This window comes from Sphaeramia orbicularis, chromosome 6, assembly GCF_902148855.1.
Source record: "Sphaeramia orbicularis chromosome 6, fSphaOr1.1, whole genome shotgun sequence".
Taxonomy (NCBI): Eukaryota; Metazoa; Chordata; class Actinopteri; order Kurtiformes; family Apogonidae; genus Sphaeramia; species Sphaeramia orbicularis.
This window is the reverse complement of record NC_043962.1, coordinates 2,937,897-2,960,832: the sequence shown is the minus strand read 5'-3', so window position 1 is coordinate 2,960,832 and position 22,936 is coordinate 2,937,897. Positions and strand designations below refer to the sequence as shown.

Below are 22,936 nucleotides of genomic sequence, written 5' to 3'. Positions count from 1 at the left end.
ACCAGTTTACCCAGAAGGCTGTGTGTGTGTGCGTGTGTGTGTGTAATGTGTGTACACTGGTGCCAGATACAGCAGGAACAGACAGCTGATGGTCGTATGTGCCTCCTGTTTCAGATGTGCTGTTTCAGTTGTAGCTCACAGGTTGGACTGGTGCGTTTCAGCTCTAATATGTGACTCCTGTCTGAAGGTATGTTAACTACAGCTGATAATCCCACTGAAACATCAAGTCAACAGTAGAACAGTGTTTGTGTTGTGAGTATTAGCAGATGGAATTGTCGTGTATATTTATTGTCATTATTTCAGAGTATATTTCTATCATATATTTGTGTGTGGCTGTATTTAAACTGATGTTTACATGTGGAACTGAAAACTCTAGAGTGTGTTCATACGTCAGCTCAGATGGATTATGAACCTGATGTTCGACCAACATTTGTTTGTTCTGATACATGATACAACAAAACTAGGACAATATGTCAGTGTTCTGAATAGATTACACTGAACTAAAAGTAAAATACCTCCAGAATAAAAGTACAGACATTTTACCAAATATGAGTCACTAACAAAGAGAAATGAAGTTCTAAATGTTGGTTGGCTGGAGTTTATAAAGTACAGTATGGGTCAAAATGTGAAATACTGTGAGGTAAGGGTTAAAGGTGGACGTTTGGGTCTGTAAGGGTTAAAGGTGGACATTTGGGTTTTTAAGGGTTAAAGGTGGACGTTTGGGTCTGTGAGGGTTAAAGGTGGACGTTTGGGTCTGTAAGGGTTAAAGGTGGACGTTTGGGTCTGTAAGGGTTAAAGGTGGACGTTTGGGTTTTTAAGGGTTAAAGGTGGACGTTTGGGTCTGTAAGGGTTAAAGGTGGACGTTTGGGTCTGTGAGGGTTAAAGGTGGACATTTGGGTCTGTAAGGGTTAAAGGTGGACGTTTGGGTCTGTAAGGGTTAAAGGTGGACGTTTGGGTTTTTAAGGGTTAAAGGTGGACGTTTGGGTCTGTAAGGGTTAAAGGTGGACGTTTGGGTCTGTAAGGGTTAAAGGTGGACGTTTGGGTCTAAGGGTTAAAGGTGGACGTTTGGGTCTGTAAGGGTTAAAGGTGAACGTTTGGGTCTGTAAGGGTTAAAGGTGGACGTTTGGGTCTGTAAGGGTTAAAGGTGGACGTTTGGGTCTAAGGGTTAAAGGTGGACGTTTGGGTCTGTAAGGGTTAAAGGTGAACGTTTGGGTCTGTAAGGGTTAAAGGTGGACGTTTGGGTCTAAGGGTTAAAGGTGGACGTTTGGGTCTGTAAGGGTTAAAGGTGAACGTTTGGGTCTGTAAGGGTTAAAGGTGGACGTTTGGGTCTGTAAGGGTTAAAGGTGGACGTTTGGGTCTGTAAGGGTTAAAGGTGAACGTTTGGGTCTGTAAGGGTTAAAGGTGGACGTTTGGGTCTGTAAGGGTTAAAGGTGAACGTTTGGGTCTGTAAGGGTTAAAGGTGGACGTTTGGGTCTGTAAGGGTTAAAGGTGGACGTTTGGGTCTGTAAGGGTTAAAGGTGAACGTTTGGGTCTGTAAGGGTTAAAACAGTGTTTGGTTTTCATTATACCTTTGTGTACATAGTTTTATTTCTGTGTCACATGACTGCAGCAGGAGTTGGCGTCAGTCAAAGGCATCATGTGCTTCATCCAAAAACACAACAGCTGTAAGACGAGGGTAACTTTAGTGTTTGTTCTGTATTTAATATTTCTTTATGTGTTTATTTGGGTTTTTGGATTCATTTTATCAGACTTTTATTGAATTCTTCCGCTGTCAGAACTCTGAGGTTCTTCTGGAGTCAAACCCAGTCTCCTATTAAAGACCCAAATGTCCACCTTTAACCCTCACAGACCCAAACGTCCACCTTTAACCCTCACAGACCCAAACGTCCACCTTTAACCCTTAAAAACCCAAACGTCCACCTTTAACCCTCACAGACCAAAACGTCCACCTTTAACCCTTAAAAACCCAAACGTCCACCTTTAACCCTCACAGACCCAAATGTCCACCTTTAACCCTTAAAGACCCAAACGTCCACCTTTAACCCTTAAAGACCCAAACGTCCACCTTTAACCCTTAAACACCCAAACGTCCACCTTTAACCCTCACAGACCCAAACATTCACCTTTAACCCTCACAGACCCAAACGTCCACCTTTAACCCTCACAGACCCAAACGTCCACCTTTAACCCTTAAAAACCCAAACGTCCACCTTTAACCCTTACAGACCCAAACGTCCACCTTTAACCCTTAAACACCCAAACGTCCACCTTTAACCCTTACAGACCCAAACGTCCACCTTTAACCCTTACAGACCCAAACGTCCACCTTTAACCCTTAAAAACCCAAACGTCCACCTTTAACCCTCACAGACCCAAACGTCCACCTTTAACCCTCACAGACCCAAACGTCCACCTTTAACCCTTACAGACCCAAACGTCCACCTTTAACCCTTACACACCCAAACGTCCACCTTTAACCCTTAAAGACCCAAACGTCCACCTTTAACCCTTACAGACCCAAACGTCCACCTTTAACTCTTACAGACCCAAACGTCCACCTTTAACCCTTAAAAACCCAAACGTCCACCTTTAACCCTTAAAAACCCAAACGTCCACCTTTAACCCTTACAGACCCAAACGTCCACCTTTAACCCTTAAAAACCCAAACGTCCACCTTTAACCCTCACAGACCCAAACGTCCACCTTTAACCCTTACAGACCCAAACGTCCACCTTTAACCCTTAAAACCCAAACGTCCACCTTTAACCCTTACAGACCCAAACGTCCACCTTTAACCCTTAAACACCCAAACGTCCACCTTTAACCCTGAAAGACCCAAACGTCCACCTTTAACCCTTACAGACCCAAACGTCCACCTTTAACCCTTACAGACCCAAACGTCCACCTTTAACCCTTAAAAACCCAAACGTCCACCTTTAACCCTCACAGACCCAAACGTCCACCTTTAACCCTTACAGACCCAAACGTCCACCTTTAACCCTTACAGACCCAAACGTCCACCTTTAACCCTTAAAAACCCAAACGTCCACCTTTAACCCTCACAGACCCAAACGTCCACCTTTAACCCTTACAGACCCAAACGTCCACCTTTAACCCTTAAAACCCAAACGTCCAGCCTTTAACCCTTACAGACCCAAACGTCCACCTTTAACCCTTAAAGACCCAAACGTCCACCTTTAACCCTTAAAACCCAAACGTCCACCTTTAACCCTTACAGACCCAAACGTCCACCTTTAACCTCTTACAGACCCAAACGTCCACCTTTAACCCTTAAAACCCAAACGTCCACCTTTAACCCTTACAGACCCAAACGTCCACCTTTAACCCTTACAGACCCAAACGTCCACCTTTAACCCTTACAGACCCAAACGTCCACCTTTAACCTTACAGACCCAAACGTCCACCTTTAACCCTTACAGACCCAAACGTCCACCTTTAACCCTTACAGACCCAAACGTCCACCTTTAACCCTTAAAACCCAAACGTCCACCTTTAACCCTTACAGACCCAAACGTCCACCTTTAACCCTTAAAAACCCAAACGTCCACCTTTAACCCTTAAAAACCCAAACGTCCACCTTTAACCCTTACAGACCCAAACGTCCACCTTTAACTCTTACAGACCCAAACGTCCACCTTTAACCCTTAAAAACCCAAACGTCCACCTTTAACCCTTACAGACCCAAACGTCCACCTTTAACCCTTACAGACCCAAACGTCCACCTTTAACCCTTACAGACCCAAACGCCCACCTTTAACCCTTACAGACCCAAACGTCCACCTTTAACCCTTACAGACCCAAACGTCCACCTTTAACCCTTAAAAACCCAAACGTCCACCTTTAACCCTCACAGACCCAAACGTCCACCTTTAACCCTTACAAACCCAAACGTCCACCTTTAACCCTTAAAAACCCAAACGTCCACCTTTAACCCTTACAGACCCAAATGTCCACCTTTAACCCTTAAACACCCAAACGTCCACCTTTAACCCTTACAGACCCAAACGTCCACCTTTAACCCTTACAGACCCAAACGTCCACCTTTAACCCTTAAAAACCCAAACGTCCACCTTTAACCCTCACAGACCCAAACGTCCACCTTTAACCCTCACAGACCCAAACGTCCACCTTTAACCCTCACAGACCCAAACGTCCACCTTTAACCCTTACAGACCCAAACGTCCACCTTTAACCCTTAAAAACCCAAACGTCCACCTTTAACCCTTACAGACCCAAACGTCCACCTTTAACCCTTAAACACCCAAACGTCCACCTTTAACCCTTACAGACCCAAACGTCCACCTTTAACCCTTACAGACCCAAACGTCCACCTTTAACCCTTAAAAACCCAAACGTCCACCTTTAACCCTCACAGACCCAAACGTCCACCTTTAACCCTCACAGACCCAAACGTCCACCTTTAACCCTTACAGACCCAAACGTCCACCTTTAACCCTTACACACCCAAACGTCCACCTTTAACCCTTAAAGACCCAAACGTCCACCTTTAACCCTTAAAACCCAAACGTCCACCTTTAACCCTTAAAGACCCAAACGTTCACCTTTAACCCTTACAGACCCAAACGTCCACCTTTAACTCTTACAGACCCAAACGTCCACCTTTAACCCTTAAAAACCCAAACGTCCACCTTTAACCCTCACAGACCCAAACGTCCACCTTTAACCCTTACACACCCAAACGTCCACCTTTAACCCTTACAGACCCAAACGTCCACCTTTAACCCTTAAAAACCCAAACGTCCACCTTTAACCCTTACAGACCCAAACGTCCACCTTTAACCCTTAAACACCCAAACGTCCACCTTTAACCCTTACAGACCCAAACGTCCACCTTTAACCCTTAAAAACCCAAACATCCACCTTTAACCCTTACAGACCCAAACGTCCACCTTTAACCCTTAAACACCCAAACGTCCACCTTTAACCCTGAAAGACCCAAACGTCCACCTTTAACCCTTACAGACCCAAACGTCCACCTTTAACCCTGAAAGACCCAAACGTCCAGCCTTTAACCCTTAAAACCCAAACGTCCACCTTTAACCCTTACAGACCCAAACGTCCACCTTTAACCCTTACAGACCCAAACGTCCACCTTTAACCCTTACACACCCAAACGTCCACCTTTAACCCTTACAGACCCAAACGTCCACCTTTAACCCTTACAGACCCAAACGTCCACCTTTAACCCTTACAGACCCAAACGTCCACCTTTAACCCTTAAACACCCAAACGTCCACCTTTAACCCTTACAGACCCAAACGTCCACCTTTAACCCTTAAAACCCAAACGTCCACCTTTAACCCTTACAGACCCAAACGTCCACCTTTAACCTCTTACAGACCCAAACGTCCACCTTTAACCCTTAAAACCCAAACGTCCACCTTTAACCCTTACAGACCCAAACGTCCACCTTTAACCCTTACAGACCCAAACGTCCACCTTTAACCCTTACAGACCCAAACGTCCACCTTTAACCCTTACAGACCCAAACGTCCACCTTTAACCCTTACACACCCAAACGTCCACCTTTAACCCTTAAAAACCCAAACGTCCAGCTTTAACCCTTACAGACCCAAACGTCCACCTTTAACCCTTACAGACCCAAACGTCCACCTTTAACCTTTACAGACCCAAACGTCCACCTTTAACCCTTACACACCCAAATGTCCACCTTTAACCCTTACAGACCCAAACGTCCACCTTTAACTCTTACAGACCCAAACGTCCACCTTTAACCCTTAAAAACCCAAACGTCCACCTTTAACCCTTACAGACCCAAACGTCCACCTTTAACCCTTAAAACCCAAACGTCCACCTTTAACCCTTACAGACCCAAACGTCCACCTTTAACCCTTACAGACCCAAACGTCCACCTTTAACCCTTACAGACCCAAACGTCCACCTTTAACCCTTAAAGATCCAAACGTCCACCTTTAACCCTTACAGACCCAAACGTCCACCTTTAACCCTTACAGACCCAAACGTCCACCTTTAACCCTTACACACCCAAACGTCCACCTTTAACCCTTACAGACCCAAACGTCCAACCTTTAACCCTTACAGACCCAAACGTCCACCTTTAACCCTTACAGACCCAAACGTCCACCTTTAACCTTACAGACCCAAACGTCCACCTTTAACCCTTACAGACCCAAACGTCCACCTTTAACCCTTACAGACCCAACGTCCACCTTTAACCCTTAAAGACCCAAACGTCCACCTTTAACCCTACAGACCCAAACGTCCACCTTTAACCCTTACAGACCCAAACGTCCACCTTTAACCCTTACAGACCCAAACGTCCACCTTTAACCCTTTAAGACCCAAACGTCCACCTTTAACCCTTACACACCCAAACGTCCACCTTTAACCCTTACAGACCCAAACGTCCACCTTTAACCCTTACAGACCCAAACGTCCACCTTTAACCCTTACAGACCCAAACGTCCACCTTTAACCCTTAAACACCCAAACGTCCACCTTTAACCCTTACAACCCAAACGTCCACCTTTAACCCTTACAGACCCAAACGTCCACCTTTAACTCTTACAGAACCCAAACGTCCACCTTTAACCCTTAAAAACCCAAACGTCCACCTTAACCCTTACAGACCCAACGTCCACCTTTAACCCTTAAAAACCCAAACGTCCACCTTTAACCCTCACAGACCCAAACGTCCACCTTTAACCCTTACACACCCAAACGTCCACCTTTAACCCTTACAGACCCAAACGTCCACCTTTAACCCTTAAAACCCAAACGTCCACCTTTAACCCTTACAGACCCAAACGTCCACCTTTAACCCTTAAAAACCCAAACGTCCACCTTTACCCCTACAGACCCAAACGTCCACCTTTAACCCTTAAACACCCAAACGTCCACCTTTAACCCTTAAACACCCAAACGTCCACCTTTAACCCTGAAAGACCCAAACGTCCACCTTTAACCCTTACAGACCCAAACGTCCACCTTTAACCCTGAAAGACCCAAACGTCCACCTTTAACCCTTAAAAACCCAAACGTCCACCTTTAACCCTCACAGACCCAAACGTCCACCTTTAACCCTTACAGACCCAAACGTCCACCTTTAACCCTTACACACCCAAACGTCCACCTTTAACCCTTACAGACCCAAACGTCCACCTTTAACCCTTACAGACCCAAACGTCCACCTTTAACCCTTAAAGACCCAAACGTCCACCTTTAACCCTTACACACCCAAACGTCCACCTTTAACCCTTAAAGACCCAAACGTCCACCTTTAACCCTTAAAAACCCAAACGTCCACCTTTAACCCTTACAGACCCAAACGTCCACCTTTAACCCTTACAGACCCAAACGTCCACCTTTAACCCTTAAAAACCCAAACGTCCACCTTTAACCCTTACAGACCCAAACGTCCACCTTTAACCCTTAAAACCCAAACGTCCACCTTAACCCTTACAGACCCAAACGTCCACCTTTAACCCTTACAACCCAAACGTCCACCTTTACCCTTACAGACCCAAACGTCCACCTTTAACCCTTAAAAACCCAAACGTCCACCTTTAACCCTTACAGACCCAAACGTCCACCTTTAACCCTTAAAGACCCAAACGTCCACCTTTAACCCTTACAGACCCAAACGTCCACCTTTAACCCTTAAACACCCAAACGTCCACCTTTAACCCTTAAAGACCCAAACGTCCACCTTTAACCCTTACAGACCCAAACGTCCACCTTTAACCCTTAAAGACCCAAACGTCCACCTTTAACCCTTAAACACCCAAACGTCCACCTTTAACCCTTACAGACCCAAACGTCCACCTTTAACCCTTACAGACCCAAACGTCCACCTTTAACCCTTACACACCCAAACGTCCACCTTTAACCCTTACACACCCAAACGTCCACCTTTAACCCTTACAGACCCAAACGTCCACCTTTAACCCTTAAAACCCAAACGTCCACCTTTAACCCTTACAGACCCAAACGTCCACCTTTAACCCTTACAGACCCAAACGTCCACCTTTAACCCTTACAGACCCAAACGTCCACCTTTAACCCTTAAAGACCCAAACGTCCACCTTTAACCCTTAAAACCCAAACGTCCACCTTTAACCCTTACAGACCCAAACGTCCACCTTTAACCCTTACAGACCCAAACGTCCACCTTTAACCCTTACAGACCCAAACGTCCACCTTTAACCCTTAAAGACCCAAACGTCCACCTTTAACCCTTAAAAACCCAAACGTCCACCTTTAACCCTTACAGACCCAAACGTCCACCTTTAACCCTTACAGACCCAAACGTCCACCTTTAACCCTTACAGACCCAAACGTCCACCTTTAACCCTTACAGACCCAAACGTCCACCTTTAACCCTTAAAAACCCAAACGTCCACCTTTAACCCTTACAGACCCAAACGTCCACCTTTAACCCTTAAAAACCCAAACGTCCACCTTTAACCCTTACAGACCCAAACGTCCACCTTTAACCCTTAAACACCCAAACGTCCACCTTTAACCCTTAACACCCAAACGTCCACCTTTAACCCTTAAAGACCCAAACGTCCACCTTTAACCCTTACAGACCCAAACGTCCACCTTTAACCCTGAAAGACCCAAACGTCCACCTTTAACCCTTAAAACCCAAACGTCCACCTTTAACCCCTACAGACCCAAACGTCCACCTTTAACCCTTACAGACCCAAACGTCCACCTTTAACCCTTACACACCCAAACGTCCACCTTTAACCCTTACAGACCCAAACGTCCACCTTTAACCCTTACAGACCCAAACGTCCACCTTTAACCCTTAAAGACCCAAACGTCCACCTTTAACCCTTACACACCCAAACGTCCACCTTTAACCCTTAAAGACCCAAACGTCCACCTTTAACCCTTAAAACCCAAACGTCCACCTTTAACCCTTACAGACCCAAACGTCCACCTTTAACTCTTACAGACCCAAACGTCCACCTTTAACCCTTAAAAACCCAAACGTCCACCTTTAACCCTTACAGACCCAAACGTCCACCTTTAACCCTTAAAACCCAAACGTCCACCTTTAACCCTCACAGACCCAAACGTCCACCTTTAACCCTTACACACCCAAACGTCCACCTTTAACCCTTACAGACCCAAACGTCCACCTTTAACCCTTAAAACCCAAACGTCCACCTTTAACCCTTACAGACCCAAACGTCCACCTTTAACCCTTAAAGACCCAAACGTCCACCTTTAACCCTTACAGACCCAAACGTCCACCTTTAACCCTTAACAACCCAAACGTCCACCTTTAACCCTGAAAGACCCAAACGTCCACCTTTAACCCTTACAGACCCAAACGTCCACCTTTAACCCTTAAAGACCCAAACGTCCACCTTTAACCCTTAAAAACCCAAACGTCCACCTTTAACCCTCACAGACCCAAACGTCCACCTTTAACCCTTACAGACCCAAACGTCCACCTTTAACCCTTACACACCCAAACGTCCACCTTTAACCCTCACAGACCCAAACGTCCACCTTTAACCCTTACAGACCCAAATGTCCACCTTTAACCCTTACACACCCAAACGTCCACCTTTAACCCTTACAGACCCAAACGTCCACCTTTAACCCTTACAGACCCAAACGTCCACCTTTAACCCTTACAGACCCAAACGTCCACCTTTAACCCTTACACACCCAAACGTCCACCTTTAACCCTTAAAGACCCAAACGTCCACCTTTAACCCTTAAAACCCAAACGTCCACCTTTAACCCTTACAGACCCAAACGTCCACCTTTAACTCTTACAGACCCAAACGTCCACCTTTAACCCTTACAGACCCAAACGTCCACCTTTAACCCTTACAGACCCAAACGTCCACCTTTAACCCTTACAGACCCAAACGTCCACCTTTAACCCTTACAGACCCAAACGTCCACCTTTAACCCTTACAGACCCAAACGTCCACCTTTAACCCTTACACACCCAAACGTCCACCTTTAACCCTTAAAACCCAAACGTCCACCTTTAACCCTTACAGACCCAAACGTCCACCTTTAACCCTTACAGACCCAAACGTCCACCTTTAACCTTTACAGACCCAAACGTCCACCTTTAACCCTTACAGACCCAAACGTCCACCTTTAACCCTTACAGACCCAAACGTCCACCTTTAACTCTTACAGACCCAAACGTCCACCTTTAACCCTTAAAAACCCAAACGTCCACCTTTAACCCTTACAGACCCAAACGTCCACCTTTAACCCTTAAAAACCCAAACGTCCACCTTTAACCCTTACAGACCCAAACGTCCACCTTTAACCCTTACAGACCCAAACGTCCACCTTTAACCCTTACAGACCCAAACGTCCACCTTTAACCCTTACAGACCCAAACGTCCACCTTTAACCCTTACAGACCCAAACGTCCACCTTTAACCCTTACAGACCCAAACGTCCACCTTTAACCCTTACAGACCCAAACGTCCACCTTTAACCCTTAAAGATCCAAACGTCCACCTTTAACCCTTACAGACCCAAACGTCCACCTTTAACCCTTACAGACCCAAACGTCCACCTTTAACCCTTAAAGATCCAAACGTCCACCTTTAACCCTTACAGACCCAAACGTCCACCTTTAACCCTTACAGACCCAAACGTCCACCTTTAACCCTTAAAGACCCAAACGTCCACCTTTAACCCTTACAGACCCAAACGTCCACCTTTAACCCTTAAACACCCAAACGTCCACCTTTAACCCTTACAGACCCAACGTCCACCTTTAACCCTTACAGACCCAAACGTCCACCTTTAACCCTTAAAAACCCAAACGTCCACCTTTAACCCTCACAGACCCAAACGTCCACCTTTAACCCTAACAGACCCAAACGTCCACCTTTAACCCTTACAGACCCAAACGTCCACCTTTAACCCTTACACACCCAAACGTCCACCTTTAACCCTTAAAGACCCAAACGTCCACCTTTAACCCTTAAAAACCCAAACGTCCACCTTTAACCCTTACAGACCCAAACGTCCACCTTTAACTCTTACAGACCCAAACGTCCACCTTTAACCCTTAAAAACCCAAACGTCCACCTTTAACCCTTACAGACCCAAACGTCCACCTTTAACCCTTAAAAACCCAAACGTCCACCTTTAACCCTCACAGACCCAAACGTCCACCTTTAACCCTTACACACCCAAACGTCCACCTTTAACCCTTACAGACCCAAACGTCCACCTTTAACCCTTAAAAACCCAAACGTCCACCTTTAACCCTTACAGACCCAAACGTCCACCTTTAACCCTTAAAAACCCAAACGTCCACCTTTAACCCTTACAGACCCAAACGTCCACCTTTAACCCTTAAACACCCAAACGTCCACCTTTAACCCTTAAACACCCAAACGTCCACCTTTAACCCTGAAAGACCCAAACGTCCACCTTTAACCCTTACAGACCCAAACGTCCACCTTTAACCCTGAAAGACCCAAACGTCCACCTTTAACCCTTAAAAACCCAAACGTCCACCTTTAACCCTCACAGACCCAAACGTCCACCTTTAACCCTTACAGACCCAAACGTCCACCTTTAACCCTTACACACCCAAACGTCCACCTTTAACCCTTACAGACCCAAACGTCCACCTTTAACCCTTACAGACCCAAACGTCCACCTTTAACCCTTAAAGACCCAAACGTCCACCTTTAACCCTTACACACCCAAACGTCCACCTTTAACCCTTACAGACCCAAACGTCCACCTTTAACCCTTAAAAACCCAAACGTCCACCTTTAACCCTTACAGACCCAAACGTCCACCTTTAACCCTTACAGACCCAAACGTCCACCTTTAACCCTTAAAACCCAAACGTCCACCTTTAACCCTTACAGACCCAAACGTCCACCTTTAACCCTTAAAACCCAAACGTCCACCTTTAACCCTTACAGACCCAAACGTCCACCTTTAACCCTTACACACCCAAACGTCCACCTTTAACCCTTACAGACCCAAACGTCCACCTTTAACCCTTAAAGACCCAAACGTCCACCTTTAACCCTTACAGACCCAAACGTCCACCTTTAACCCTTAAAACCCAAACGTCCACCTTTAACCCTTACAGACCCAAACGTCCACCTTTAACCCTTAAACACCCAAACGTCCACCTTTAACCCTGAAAGACCCAAACGTCCACCTTTAACCCTGAAAGACCCAAACGTCCACCTTTAACCCTGAAAGACCCAAACGTCCACCTTTAACCCTTAAAAACCCAAACGTCCACCTTTAACCCTCACAGACCCAAACGTCCACCTTTAACCCTTACAGACCCAAACGTCCACCTTTAACCCTTACACACCCAAACGTCCACCTTTAACCCTTACACACCCAAACGTCCACCTTTAACCCTTACACACCCAAACGTCCACCTTTAACCCTTAAAAACCCAAACGTCCACCTTTAACCCTCACAGACCCAAACGTCCACCTTTAACCCTTACAGACCCAAACGTCCACCTTTAACCCTTACAGACCAAACGTCCACCTTTAACCCTTAAAGACCCAAACGTCCACCTTTAACCCTTAAAAACCCAACGTCCACCTTTAACCCTTACAGACCCAAACGTCCACCTTTAACCCTTACAGACCCAAACGTCCACCTTTAACCCTTACAGACCCAAACGTCCACCTTTAACCCTTAAAGACCCAAACGTCCACCTTTAACCCTTAAAGACCCAAACGTCCACCTTAACCCTTACAGACCCAAACGTCCACCTTTAACCCTTACAGACCCAAACGTCCACCTTTAACCCTTACAGACCCAAACGTCCACCTTTAACCCTTACAGACCCAAACGTCCACCTTTAACCCTTAAAACCCAAACGTCCACCTTTAACCCTTACAGACCCAAACGTCCACCTTTAACCCTTAAAAGACCCAAACGTCCACCTTTAACCCTTACAGACCCAAACGTCCACCTTTAACCCTTAAACACCCAAACGTCCACCTTTAACCCTTAAACACCCAAAACGTCCACCTTTAACCCTGAAAGACCCAAACGTCCACCTTTAACCCTTAAAGGCCCAACGTCCACCTTTAACCCTTACACACCCAAACGTCCACCTTTAACCCTTACAGACCCAAACGTCCACCTTTAACCCTTACAGACCCAAACGTCCACCTTTAACCTTACAGACCCAAACGTCCACCTTTAACCCTTACAGACCCAAACGTCCACCTTTAACCCTTACAGACCCAAACGTCCACCTTTAACCCTTAACAGACCCAAACGTCCACCTTTAACCCTTACACACCCAAACGTCCACCTTTAACCCTTACAGACCCAAACGTCCACCTTTAACCCTTAAAGACCCAAACGTCCACCTTTAACCCTTACAGACCCAAACGTCCACCTTTAACCCTTACAGACCCAAACGTCCACCTTTAAACCCTTAAAGACCCAAACGTCCACCTTTAACCCTTACAGACCCAAACGTCCACCTTTAACCCTTACAGACCCAAACGTCCACCTTTAACCCTACAAACCCAAACGTCCACCTTTAACCCTTACAACCCAAACGTCCACCTTTAACCCTTACAGACCCAAACGTCCACCTTTAACCCTTAAAGACCCAAACGTCCACCTTTAACCCTTACAGACCCAAACGTCCACCTTTAACCCTTAAAGACCCAAACGTCCACCTTTAACCCTTACAGACCCAAACGTCCACCTTTAACCCTTAAACACCCAAACGTCCACCTTTAACCCTTAAAGACCCAAACGTCCACCTTTAACCCTTACAGACCCAAACGTCCACCTTTAACCCTTAAAGACCCAAACGTCCACCTTTAACCCTTACAAACCCAAACGTCCACCTTTAACCCTCACAGACCCAAACGTCCACCTTTAACCCTTACAGACCCAAACGTCCACCTTTAACCCTTACACACCCAAACGTCCACCTTTAACCCTTACACACCCAAACGTCCACCTTTAACCCTTACACACCCAAACGTCCACCTTTAACCCTTACACACCCAAACGTCCACCTTTAACCCTTACAGACCCAAACGTCCACCTTTAACCCTTACAGACCCAAACGTCCACCTTTAACCCTTACAGACCAAACGTCCACCTTTAACCCTTAAAGACCCAAACGTCCACCTTTAACCCTTAAAACCCAAACGTCCACCTTTAACCCTTACAGACCCAAACGTCCACCTTTAACCCTTACAGACCCAAACGTCCACCTTTAACCCTCACAGACCCAAACGTCCACCTTTAACCTCTTCTGGTCTTTGTGCGTGTGGTGCAGAGGCGTGTCACAGGTCACATGGCTGTAGAATCGCCATGGTGACACTGATGGATTACCTGGGTCCTGTGGGGGCGCTGTCGGCCTCTGTAGAGCTGAGGATGCCCTTCCCTGAACCCGTCAAGTACCTCATCCTGGGCGTGTCCGTCACTCTGCTCCTGATGGCGTTGGGCATCTTGGTGTGGCAGACCTTCAGGTGTTGTACACAAACGTACGCTACGCACACCGGACCAGACCCAGGTGAGACCGGCTCAGACCCAGGTGAGACCGGATCTGACTGAAGGATCTGGAAGGTGATGAGCATGAACTGAATGTGGAGGCAGTGACCAATGAGAACCCTGTCATTCCAGTGTGTGACGACCTGCTGCGTTCAGGACCCATGTGGACATCTGCAGATGGATCCACAGGAGAGCCCAGTACCAAGGTACAGCACAAAGAAGAAGAAGTGAACCCTTAAAGACCCAGGGAGACTTCTGGGTCTGTTCACTGAGCATATTTTTCTCTGTATTTAACCTTTCTTGAGCAGTTTTTATTTTTTGTCTTATTGTGTCCAGAACTTGTATCCTGCAGATCTGCACAGCCTCTACACCAGGGCTGTCAAACTCATTTTAGTTCAGTTCCACATTCAGCCTAATACGATCTAAAGTGGGCCGGACCAGTACAATAATATAAATAATAGGATAAGAATGAATGAAAGGAGTGAAAAAGTAAATTCCGTTATGAAAATGTTTACATCTATGAATTGTACTTGAACATAATATGAACAGATTTGAACAACCTGAAAATGTGTTAGTAAAATAACCAGGGCTGTGTATCGGCAAGAATCTGGTGATACGATACAAATCACAACACACGGATCACAATACGATATATCATGATACTGTTAAAAAGGCAATATTTTGTTTGCTTCTTTTTTTTTTTTAAATGATTATTTCCTTGAAGAACTGAATTCCAGCAGAAATCTGCACAAATACTAAACACATTTGTATTTGATCCCAAGAGGATCTAATGTTCTATCAGCAAATGTTCCAACTGTGTTCAAACTGAAATTCTGTTTTCCAGACATTCCAGTTTCAGATCCTGTTCAAATGTTCAGATTCTATTAGTTCACAACTAACATCAGAACAGGATTTGAGTTCAGTCCAAACAAAGGAACCGACATCTGCCTCTCAGACAGAAAAAAGTGCTTTTGGGATGATTCAAATAACCATTATTTAATAAAACAGTGTTAAATCAAAATAAATAAGATATGAACAATAAAGAAAACCAAAAAAATGAACCTCCACAATATCTGCATTTGAATGAATACCTAAAAATATTGATACAGTACTTTTTAATATCAATACAGTATTGTGAAATGAAATATCACAATATATTGCAGAACTGATATTTTCTTACAGCCCCAAAAATAAGTGCAATGTTAACAATATTACATCTTAGTTTATCATTTATACATGTGAATCACAACTGACAGATCACAGTGGATCTACAAAAACACACAACATTAAATAACAGGCAGAATATTATTAAAATTCCACATACTGCTCTTAAGACATTTCAGATATTCACATTTTTTGTAAAAGGCTAGAGTGTAAATGTAAACATTTTTGTGTAATTTTACTTTTTTTTTTTTTTACACTAAAACAAAGAGACAAATTTAATTATTTATTGGTTATTATGATAATATTTTACTGGTCTGGTCCACTGTAGACTGAATTGACCTAAAATGATTTGAACATCCTTGACTGTTAATTTCTTCAGTGTAATGTTTGCATTTCACAGCTTCATCCCAGGGGTCGGACTGGACCCTTTGGTGGACCGGGTTTGGCCCCTGGGCCGCATGTTTGACACCTGTGATCTACATCCTCCATGTATTTAAGGGTTAGGGAGAGCATGTGTTTAAACCCAGAGGAGACAAGTCTAATAAAACCAAACTAGAGTTAGTGTCGTTAGTAATAAAACCACTGATAAGGAACACTACTGGATGTGTGTGTGTGTGTGTGTGTGTGTGTTTGTGTCAAGGTTCTAATAGTTTTGGATTTTTCATTCTAGTTTAGTTTTATTTAGTTTGGACTTTTTTTTCTCCAATTCAGTTAGTTTTCATTTGTTTTTAGAGCAGGTTGATAGTTCTGATTAATTTTCTTTTTTTTTCTCTAAATGCTTAGTTTTAATTTAGTTTTTTCATATCTTTTATTCAAATAAATCCCAGACAGGAGTCTGCTGCTTTCTCCCAACTTTAGTCTCTAGTAGTGACCACAAGTGACGGACCGTTAAATATCATGTGGTGCCGCCAGCTAAAATTACTACAGCGAAATAAATCAATTTCGTATCAATCCGACATTGACAAAGACAAAAACGAAGGGAATTTGATTCATAATTTTTATCTGTTTTAGTTAGTTTTGTAAACAAACAATACAGTTTCAGTTAGTTATGGTTTTTCTTTGAATTATAATTTTTATTTATTTCAGTGAATGAAAATGTTTTTTCAATTCTAGTTTTGGTCATTTCGTTAGTTTTAGTTAATGATAATAACCTTGGTGTGTGTGTGTGTGTGTGTGTGTGTGTGTGTGTGTGTGTTGCACAGGTGGAGGACGTCAGTGCTCAGGTTCACAGGTTGAGTCGCTGTCTGTTGGAGGCTTCAGTGTTCCACGCCCCAGAGGAGTGCACCGACAAACAAATAACACCTGAGAAGGTCCAAACTGAAGTGAACACATGTGGACCCACAGGCTGCAGCACACTTCAGACTGACAGAACACTGTTTCCTTCTCCTCTTCTCCATCTCCAGGTCTGTGGATCTCTGCGTTTCTCCGTCTTCTTCGACCGGCTGCAGTCTCGTCTGGTGGTCACCGTCCTGCAGGTGGAGGGTCTGGAGGAACACCACCCCACCCGCACCCTCCAGCCTTTTGTCAGGCTTCGACTCATGTGGGCGGGGGCAGAAGGAGAGGAGACAGAAGGCAGCAAAGATGAGGAGGTAACGCAGACGAACGACCAACACACCTCCACAATAAAAGGAGTTCAACACATCTGAGTCTGTGATCCACACCAAGGTTCTAATAGTTTTGGATTTTTCATTCTAGTTTAGTTTTATTTAGTTTGGACTTTTTTTCTCTAATTCAGTTTGTTTGAATTCATTTTTAGAGCAGGTTTGATAGTTTTTATTAGTTTTTTTTTTAAATGCTTAGTTTTAGTTTAGTTCTATCTATCTATTGTTCTATCGTTCTATTGTTCTATCGTTCTATCAGTCTATTGTTCTATCTATCGTTCTGTCGTTCTGATTCTGTGGCTCAGCTTTAACAGACCTTATTTCATATTTCCTGTTGGACTGAGCGTGCCCTAGTTTCACGTGCACACATACGTCAGCTCTGCCCTTCAGCGTCCCTGTGCTGTTCATACCTGTACTACATAAAGGATTACCGCTGTCATCCTATTAGGGGAAGGACACGCCCCCTGGCCTGTGGGCGGTGCTGCAGGAGTGGCGTAGTCGCATTGTGAAAGGCAGCTGTAATCCTCTGTTTGGAGACCAGTTCAGCTGCACCCTGCAAGGAGATAAAGAACTGCATCGCATCGCACTGAGGATGGAGGTCCTGCACAACTACACCTGACACACTGTCCACTGTAGAGGGCATTAGGGTAGAGTTCAGGGACATGAGGACCATTAAAGACACAAACGTCCGCCTTTAACCCTTACAGACCCAAACGTCCGCCTTTAACCCTTACAGACCCAAACGTCCACCTTTAACCCTTACAGACCCAAACGTCCACCTTTAACCCTTACAGACCCAAACGTCCACCTTTAACCCTTAAAGACCCAAACGTCCGCCTTTAACCCTTAAAGACCCAAACGTCCACCTTTAACCCTTACAGACCCAAACGTCCACCTTTAACCCTTACAGACCCAAACGTCCAACTTTAACCCTTAAAGACCCAAACGTCCACCTTTAACCCTGAAAGACCCAAACGTCCGCCTTTAACCCTTACAGACCCAAACGTCCGCCTTTAACCCTTACAGACCCAAACGTCCACCTTTAACCCTTAAAGACCCAAACGTCCACCTTTAACCCTTAAAGACCCAAACGTCCACCTTTAACCCTGAAAGACCCAAACGTCCACCTTTAACCCTTAAAGACCCAAACGTCCACCTTTAACCCTTAAAGACCCAAACGTCCACCTTTAACCCTTACAGACCCAAACGTCCGCCTTTAACCCTTACAGACCCAAACGTCCACCTTTAACCCTTAAAGACCCAAACGTCCACCTTTAACCCTGAAAGACCCAAACGTCCACCTTTAACCCTTAAAGACCCAAACGTCCACCTTTAACCCTTAAAGACCCAAACGTCCACCTTTAACCCTTACAGACCCAAACGTCCGCCTTTAACCCTTACAGACCCAACGTCCACCTTTAACCCTTACAGACCCAAACGTCCACCTTTAACCCTTACAGACCCAAACGTCCACCTTTAACCCTTAAAGACCCAAACGTCCGCCTTTAACCCTTAAAGACCCAAACGTCCACCTTTAACCCTTACAGACCCAAACGTCCACCTTTAACCCTTAAAGACCCAAACGTCCACCTTTAACCCTCACAGACCCAAACGTCCGCCTTTAACCCTTACAGACCCAAACGTCCACCTTTAACCCTTAAAGACCCAAATGTCCACCTTTAACCCTTACAGACCCAAACGTCCACCTTTAACCCTTAAAGACCCAAACGTCCACCTTTAACCCTTACAGACCCAAACGTCCACCTTTAACCCTTAAAGACCCAAACGTCCACCTTTAACCCTGAAAGACCCAAACGTCCACCTTTAACCCTTAAAGACCCAAACGTCCACCTTTAACCCTGAAAGACCCAAACGTCCGCCTTTAACCCTTACAGACCCAAACGTCCACCTTTAACCCTTAAAGACCCAAATGTCCACCTTTAACCCTTACAGACCCAAACGTCCACCTTTAACCCTTAAAGACCCAAACGTCCACCTTTAACCCTTACAGACCCAAACGTCCACCTTTAACCCTGAAAGACCCAAACGTCCACCTTTAACCCTGAAAGACCCAAACGTCCACCTTTAACCCTTACAGACCCAAACGTCCACCTTTAACCCTTACAGACCCAAACGTCCGCCTTTAACCTAAACCATCTACAAATCTAAACTGTTTAATTTCCGTTGATCCACTAATTCTAACAATCCGTGTCAATAATTGGTGTCAAATACAGTTCTTCATCTTTTCATGGTCATCAGATATGACCATATTTGGACGTTCAGAGGCTCCGTAGTTACCGTGGAAACACCGTCATCTTCTCCAACATCGATTCCCCAGTCAAACCCATGGAGTTGGATCAGTGTCAGTGGATGGACACACTGGGTTTATGTTCAGTTAATGCAGTGGGATCATCTGTAATAACAGTAGTGGTAATCAGTGACCCACTGATACTGGTCAAATGTTCATCTTTGGTACCAACATTTGGTGACCTTATTGTCATAGTTGAAAGATAGTTGCACATTTCCTATTTTTATCTGGACAATTATTGTCTCGGAGCAGTCTGGTTGAGTTTATTTGTATTATTTAAGCAAAAATCTTAGTTATTTTTAATTTGAACAACAAATTCTTCAAGGAAAAGCAAAAAGTATTGATACAATATTGATGATTTTTCAATAAATGTTCTAATTGCATCACTGTTACAGTGTTGTTGGGGTTGAGGGGGGACTGGAGGTTCATCATCCTCCAAAGGGGGGCCAACAGAAAAAGACTGAGAACCACTGAGTTAATGAGGTTTTTTTTCTTCAGTTTTCATTGTTTTGATCCAATAACCACTAACTTTACTCTGAGCTTTTATAAACATCTACATGATCAGTGAATGAAATATAGGGAAAAACTTGATTTTAACTGAAAAAAACATAAAATACAGAGGACAATATCATAATAAATGGTGATAAATCACTTCAGAAAGGTTAAAATACAGAAATATTCATTTGGGAACTGCCACAGAAGTAGCTGGGGGTCTTTATGGGTTAAAAACAGGTGGATGCCAAAGGTCTGAGCAGAAAATTAGACCGTTTCTAAAACACCACACATCTAAATCTAAACTTCTGTGAGTGTGTGGGTATTTTTTTTGTTTCTCATGTGACTTTGTTTTTCCAGGTGAGGGATTTTGATAAGTTTTCCAGACATGTGGTGTTGGGGGAGGTGAGAAAACCTCTGGGTCAGATCAATGTGTCCTATCCTCTGGAGCTGCAGGAGGAACTGAAGGCACCGCAGAAGGTAATGTGGACGAACATGCATGTTTCACATCATGGATAGCACAGGTGTCAGACATGTGGCCCAGGGCCCAAACCAGCCTGCCAAAGGGTCCAATCTGACCCACAGGATGAATTTGTAAAGTGCAGAAGATATTAATTAATATTAAATTACTAAAAATATAATAATAATAATAATAATAATAATAATAATAATAATAATAATAATAATAATAATAATAATAGAAAAAAATAAAACCAAAACCAAAAATTAAATAAATAAATAAGAGTCAAGGGTGTCGAACTCGAAAATAACAACATAATAACCTCAAAATTATGACTCCAAATGTTTTTCTTGGTTTAATGTGGGAAAAAAATGACATCATGCTGATAAATAACAGCAACACCATTTTTTTCTTTGGTTTATTGCAAAGAACATTAAATTCTGATATCCTTTAATAATAAAACGTCAATAACCAGGACAAATATGAACGACCTGAAATGTCGAAAGAAAAATCAGTGCAGTTTTTACAATATTCTGCCTGTTTTGTGCCTTCGTAGATCTGACCTCTAATGCACATGTATAAATCATAAATTGAGGCAAAATATTGATCAATTTTTTCTTCTTAGTATTATTATTTCTTCTTATTTTTCTTCAGAAATTTCATTTTTTCAGGTAATTCACATCTTTTTGTTTGGATAGTTTGTAAAATGTAAATGTTTTTCATAATTTAATGTTATTTTTCCAATCCTTTCCAATCATTGAGATTGGAATGAATAAATAAAATTAAATGAAAAAGTTAAACTTATTTTTCGTGTTGCCGTGACTTCTCTCCGTTCAGTGCGTCAGACAGAGGAAAGCTCCGTCCTCATGCTCCCAGTGACTCTTTTTTCTGTTGAAGTCTCGACAGTCATGTCACAGCTGAACGGGTCCTTCTGTCTGTTCTGACAGGATCTGGTCGGGGAGGTGCTGCTGTCCTTAAAGTTTCTACCCACGTCTCAGAGGCTGGAGGTTGGACTTTTAAAGGTCAGACTGGTCCTGGTTGACATTTCCTCAGAAGCAGGTAAACCAAAGCCCACATAAATCCTCCATCTGTGGCGTTTGTGTGCTTCAGTTCCTCACCTTCTGTCTGTTGTGCGCAGCTCTGTGTGCCAGGATCAGTGTCCAGTGGAACCAGTGCAAACTCAGACACCACAAAACCTCTGTGCTCTCCTACTCCCTGGTGACCGTCTTCAATCAGGTCTTCCTCTTCTCGCTGCCGGAGCTTCCTTTGGAACAATGTAAAATACTGGTGTCTGTTTATGCGAAGGACGCGGCAAGGAAATCAGCCAAGCGTCTGATTGGACAGTTGACTGTTGGGAAGCAGAAGCATTCAGAAGACAAACACTGGAGCCTGATGATGCACTCGGTCCGCCAGCCCACAGCCATGTGGCACGGCCTGCTACTGTAAAGGACGCCTGTCTGTCTGTCTGTCTGTCTGCCTGTCTGTCTGTCTGTCTGTCTGTCTGTCTGTCTGTCTGCCTGTCTGTATGTCTGTCTGCCTGTATGTCTGTCTGCCTGTCTGTATGTATGTCTGTCTGTCTGTCTGTATGTCTGTCTGTATGTCTGTATGTCTGTCTGTCTGTATGTCTGTCTGTCTGTTTGTATGTCTGTCTGTCTGTATGTCTGTCTGTATGTCTGTCTGCCTGTCTGTCTGTCTGCCTGTCTGTCTGTATGTCTGTCTGCCTGTCTGTCTACCTGTCTGCATGTCTGTCTGTCTGCTTGTCTGTCTGTCTGTCTGCCTGTCTGTCTGTCTGTCTGTCTGCCTGGCTGTCTGTCTGTCTGTCTGCCTGGCTGTCTGTATGTCTGCCTGCCTGCCTGCCTGTCTGTCTGTCTGCCTGCCTGCCTGTCTGTCTGTCTGTCTGCCTGTCTGTATGTCTATCTGTCTGTCTGTCTGTCTGCCTGTCTGTCTGTCTGTATGTCTGTCTGTCTGTCCTTACTCTCTTGACGCTCATTCCTGCTTCGACTTATTTAGAAAACTAGTGGCATTGTACCCGTGGTGCCACTGTGTGTGAAAAGTGCCTATACATTATTGTAAATGGACACAGCAAGAGTAGTAGCAGTTTTGTAAAAAAACTGTTGTGATGTTATTTGTTTACGTTATTTGGGAGTGGATATTTAAGGAATATTTTCAAGACACAATTATGCATTTAGGCAGTTTGCTTATTTCAGGGCCATCAATTTACAGTATTTCATGAACGGCAGCAGAAGCACTTCTGAAAATGGAATATGGTGGCAGGGATGAAGAATTCAAAGTAGACAGAGGCTGAAATCTCCCAGCATACCACAGTCCTTAATGTGTCAGTTAAAAAAGTTATCTCCAAATGAA

The 22,936-nt window shown here is 44.4% G+C and overlaps 1 protein-coding gene and 1 pseudogene across 2 annotated transcripts; both read left to right on the top strand.

Moving 5' to 3' along the window:
• Nucleotides 1-22,936, top strand: part of LOC115421684 (CCR4-NOT transcription complex subunit 1-like) — a 969,367-nt pseudogene that overhangs the window by 99,411 nt on the left and 847,020 nt on the right.
• Nucleotides 81-22,126, top strand: syt19 (synaptotagmin XIX). 2 transcript variants are annotated; one of them, XM_030137675.1, is made up of 9 exons: nt 81-187; nt 14,333-14,569; nt 14,680-14,753; nt 16,914-17,021; nt 17,115-17,300; nt 17,761-17,910; nt 20,473-20,592; nt 21,520-21,631; nt 21,711-22,126. In XM_030137675.1, the coding sequence occupies exons 2-9, from the start codon at nt 14,368-14,370 to the stop codon at nt 22,016-22,018; spliced, it is 1,260 nt and encodes a 419-aa protein (XP_029993535.1). In that variant the 5' UTR covers nt 81-187; nt 14,333-14,367; the 3' UTR covers nt 22,019-22,126. The 2 variants fall into 2 exon arrangements, with proteins under 2 accessions (XP_029993535.1, XP_029993534.1); XM_030137674.1 differs by having other exon boundaries at nt 16,914-17,300.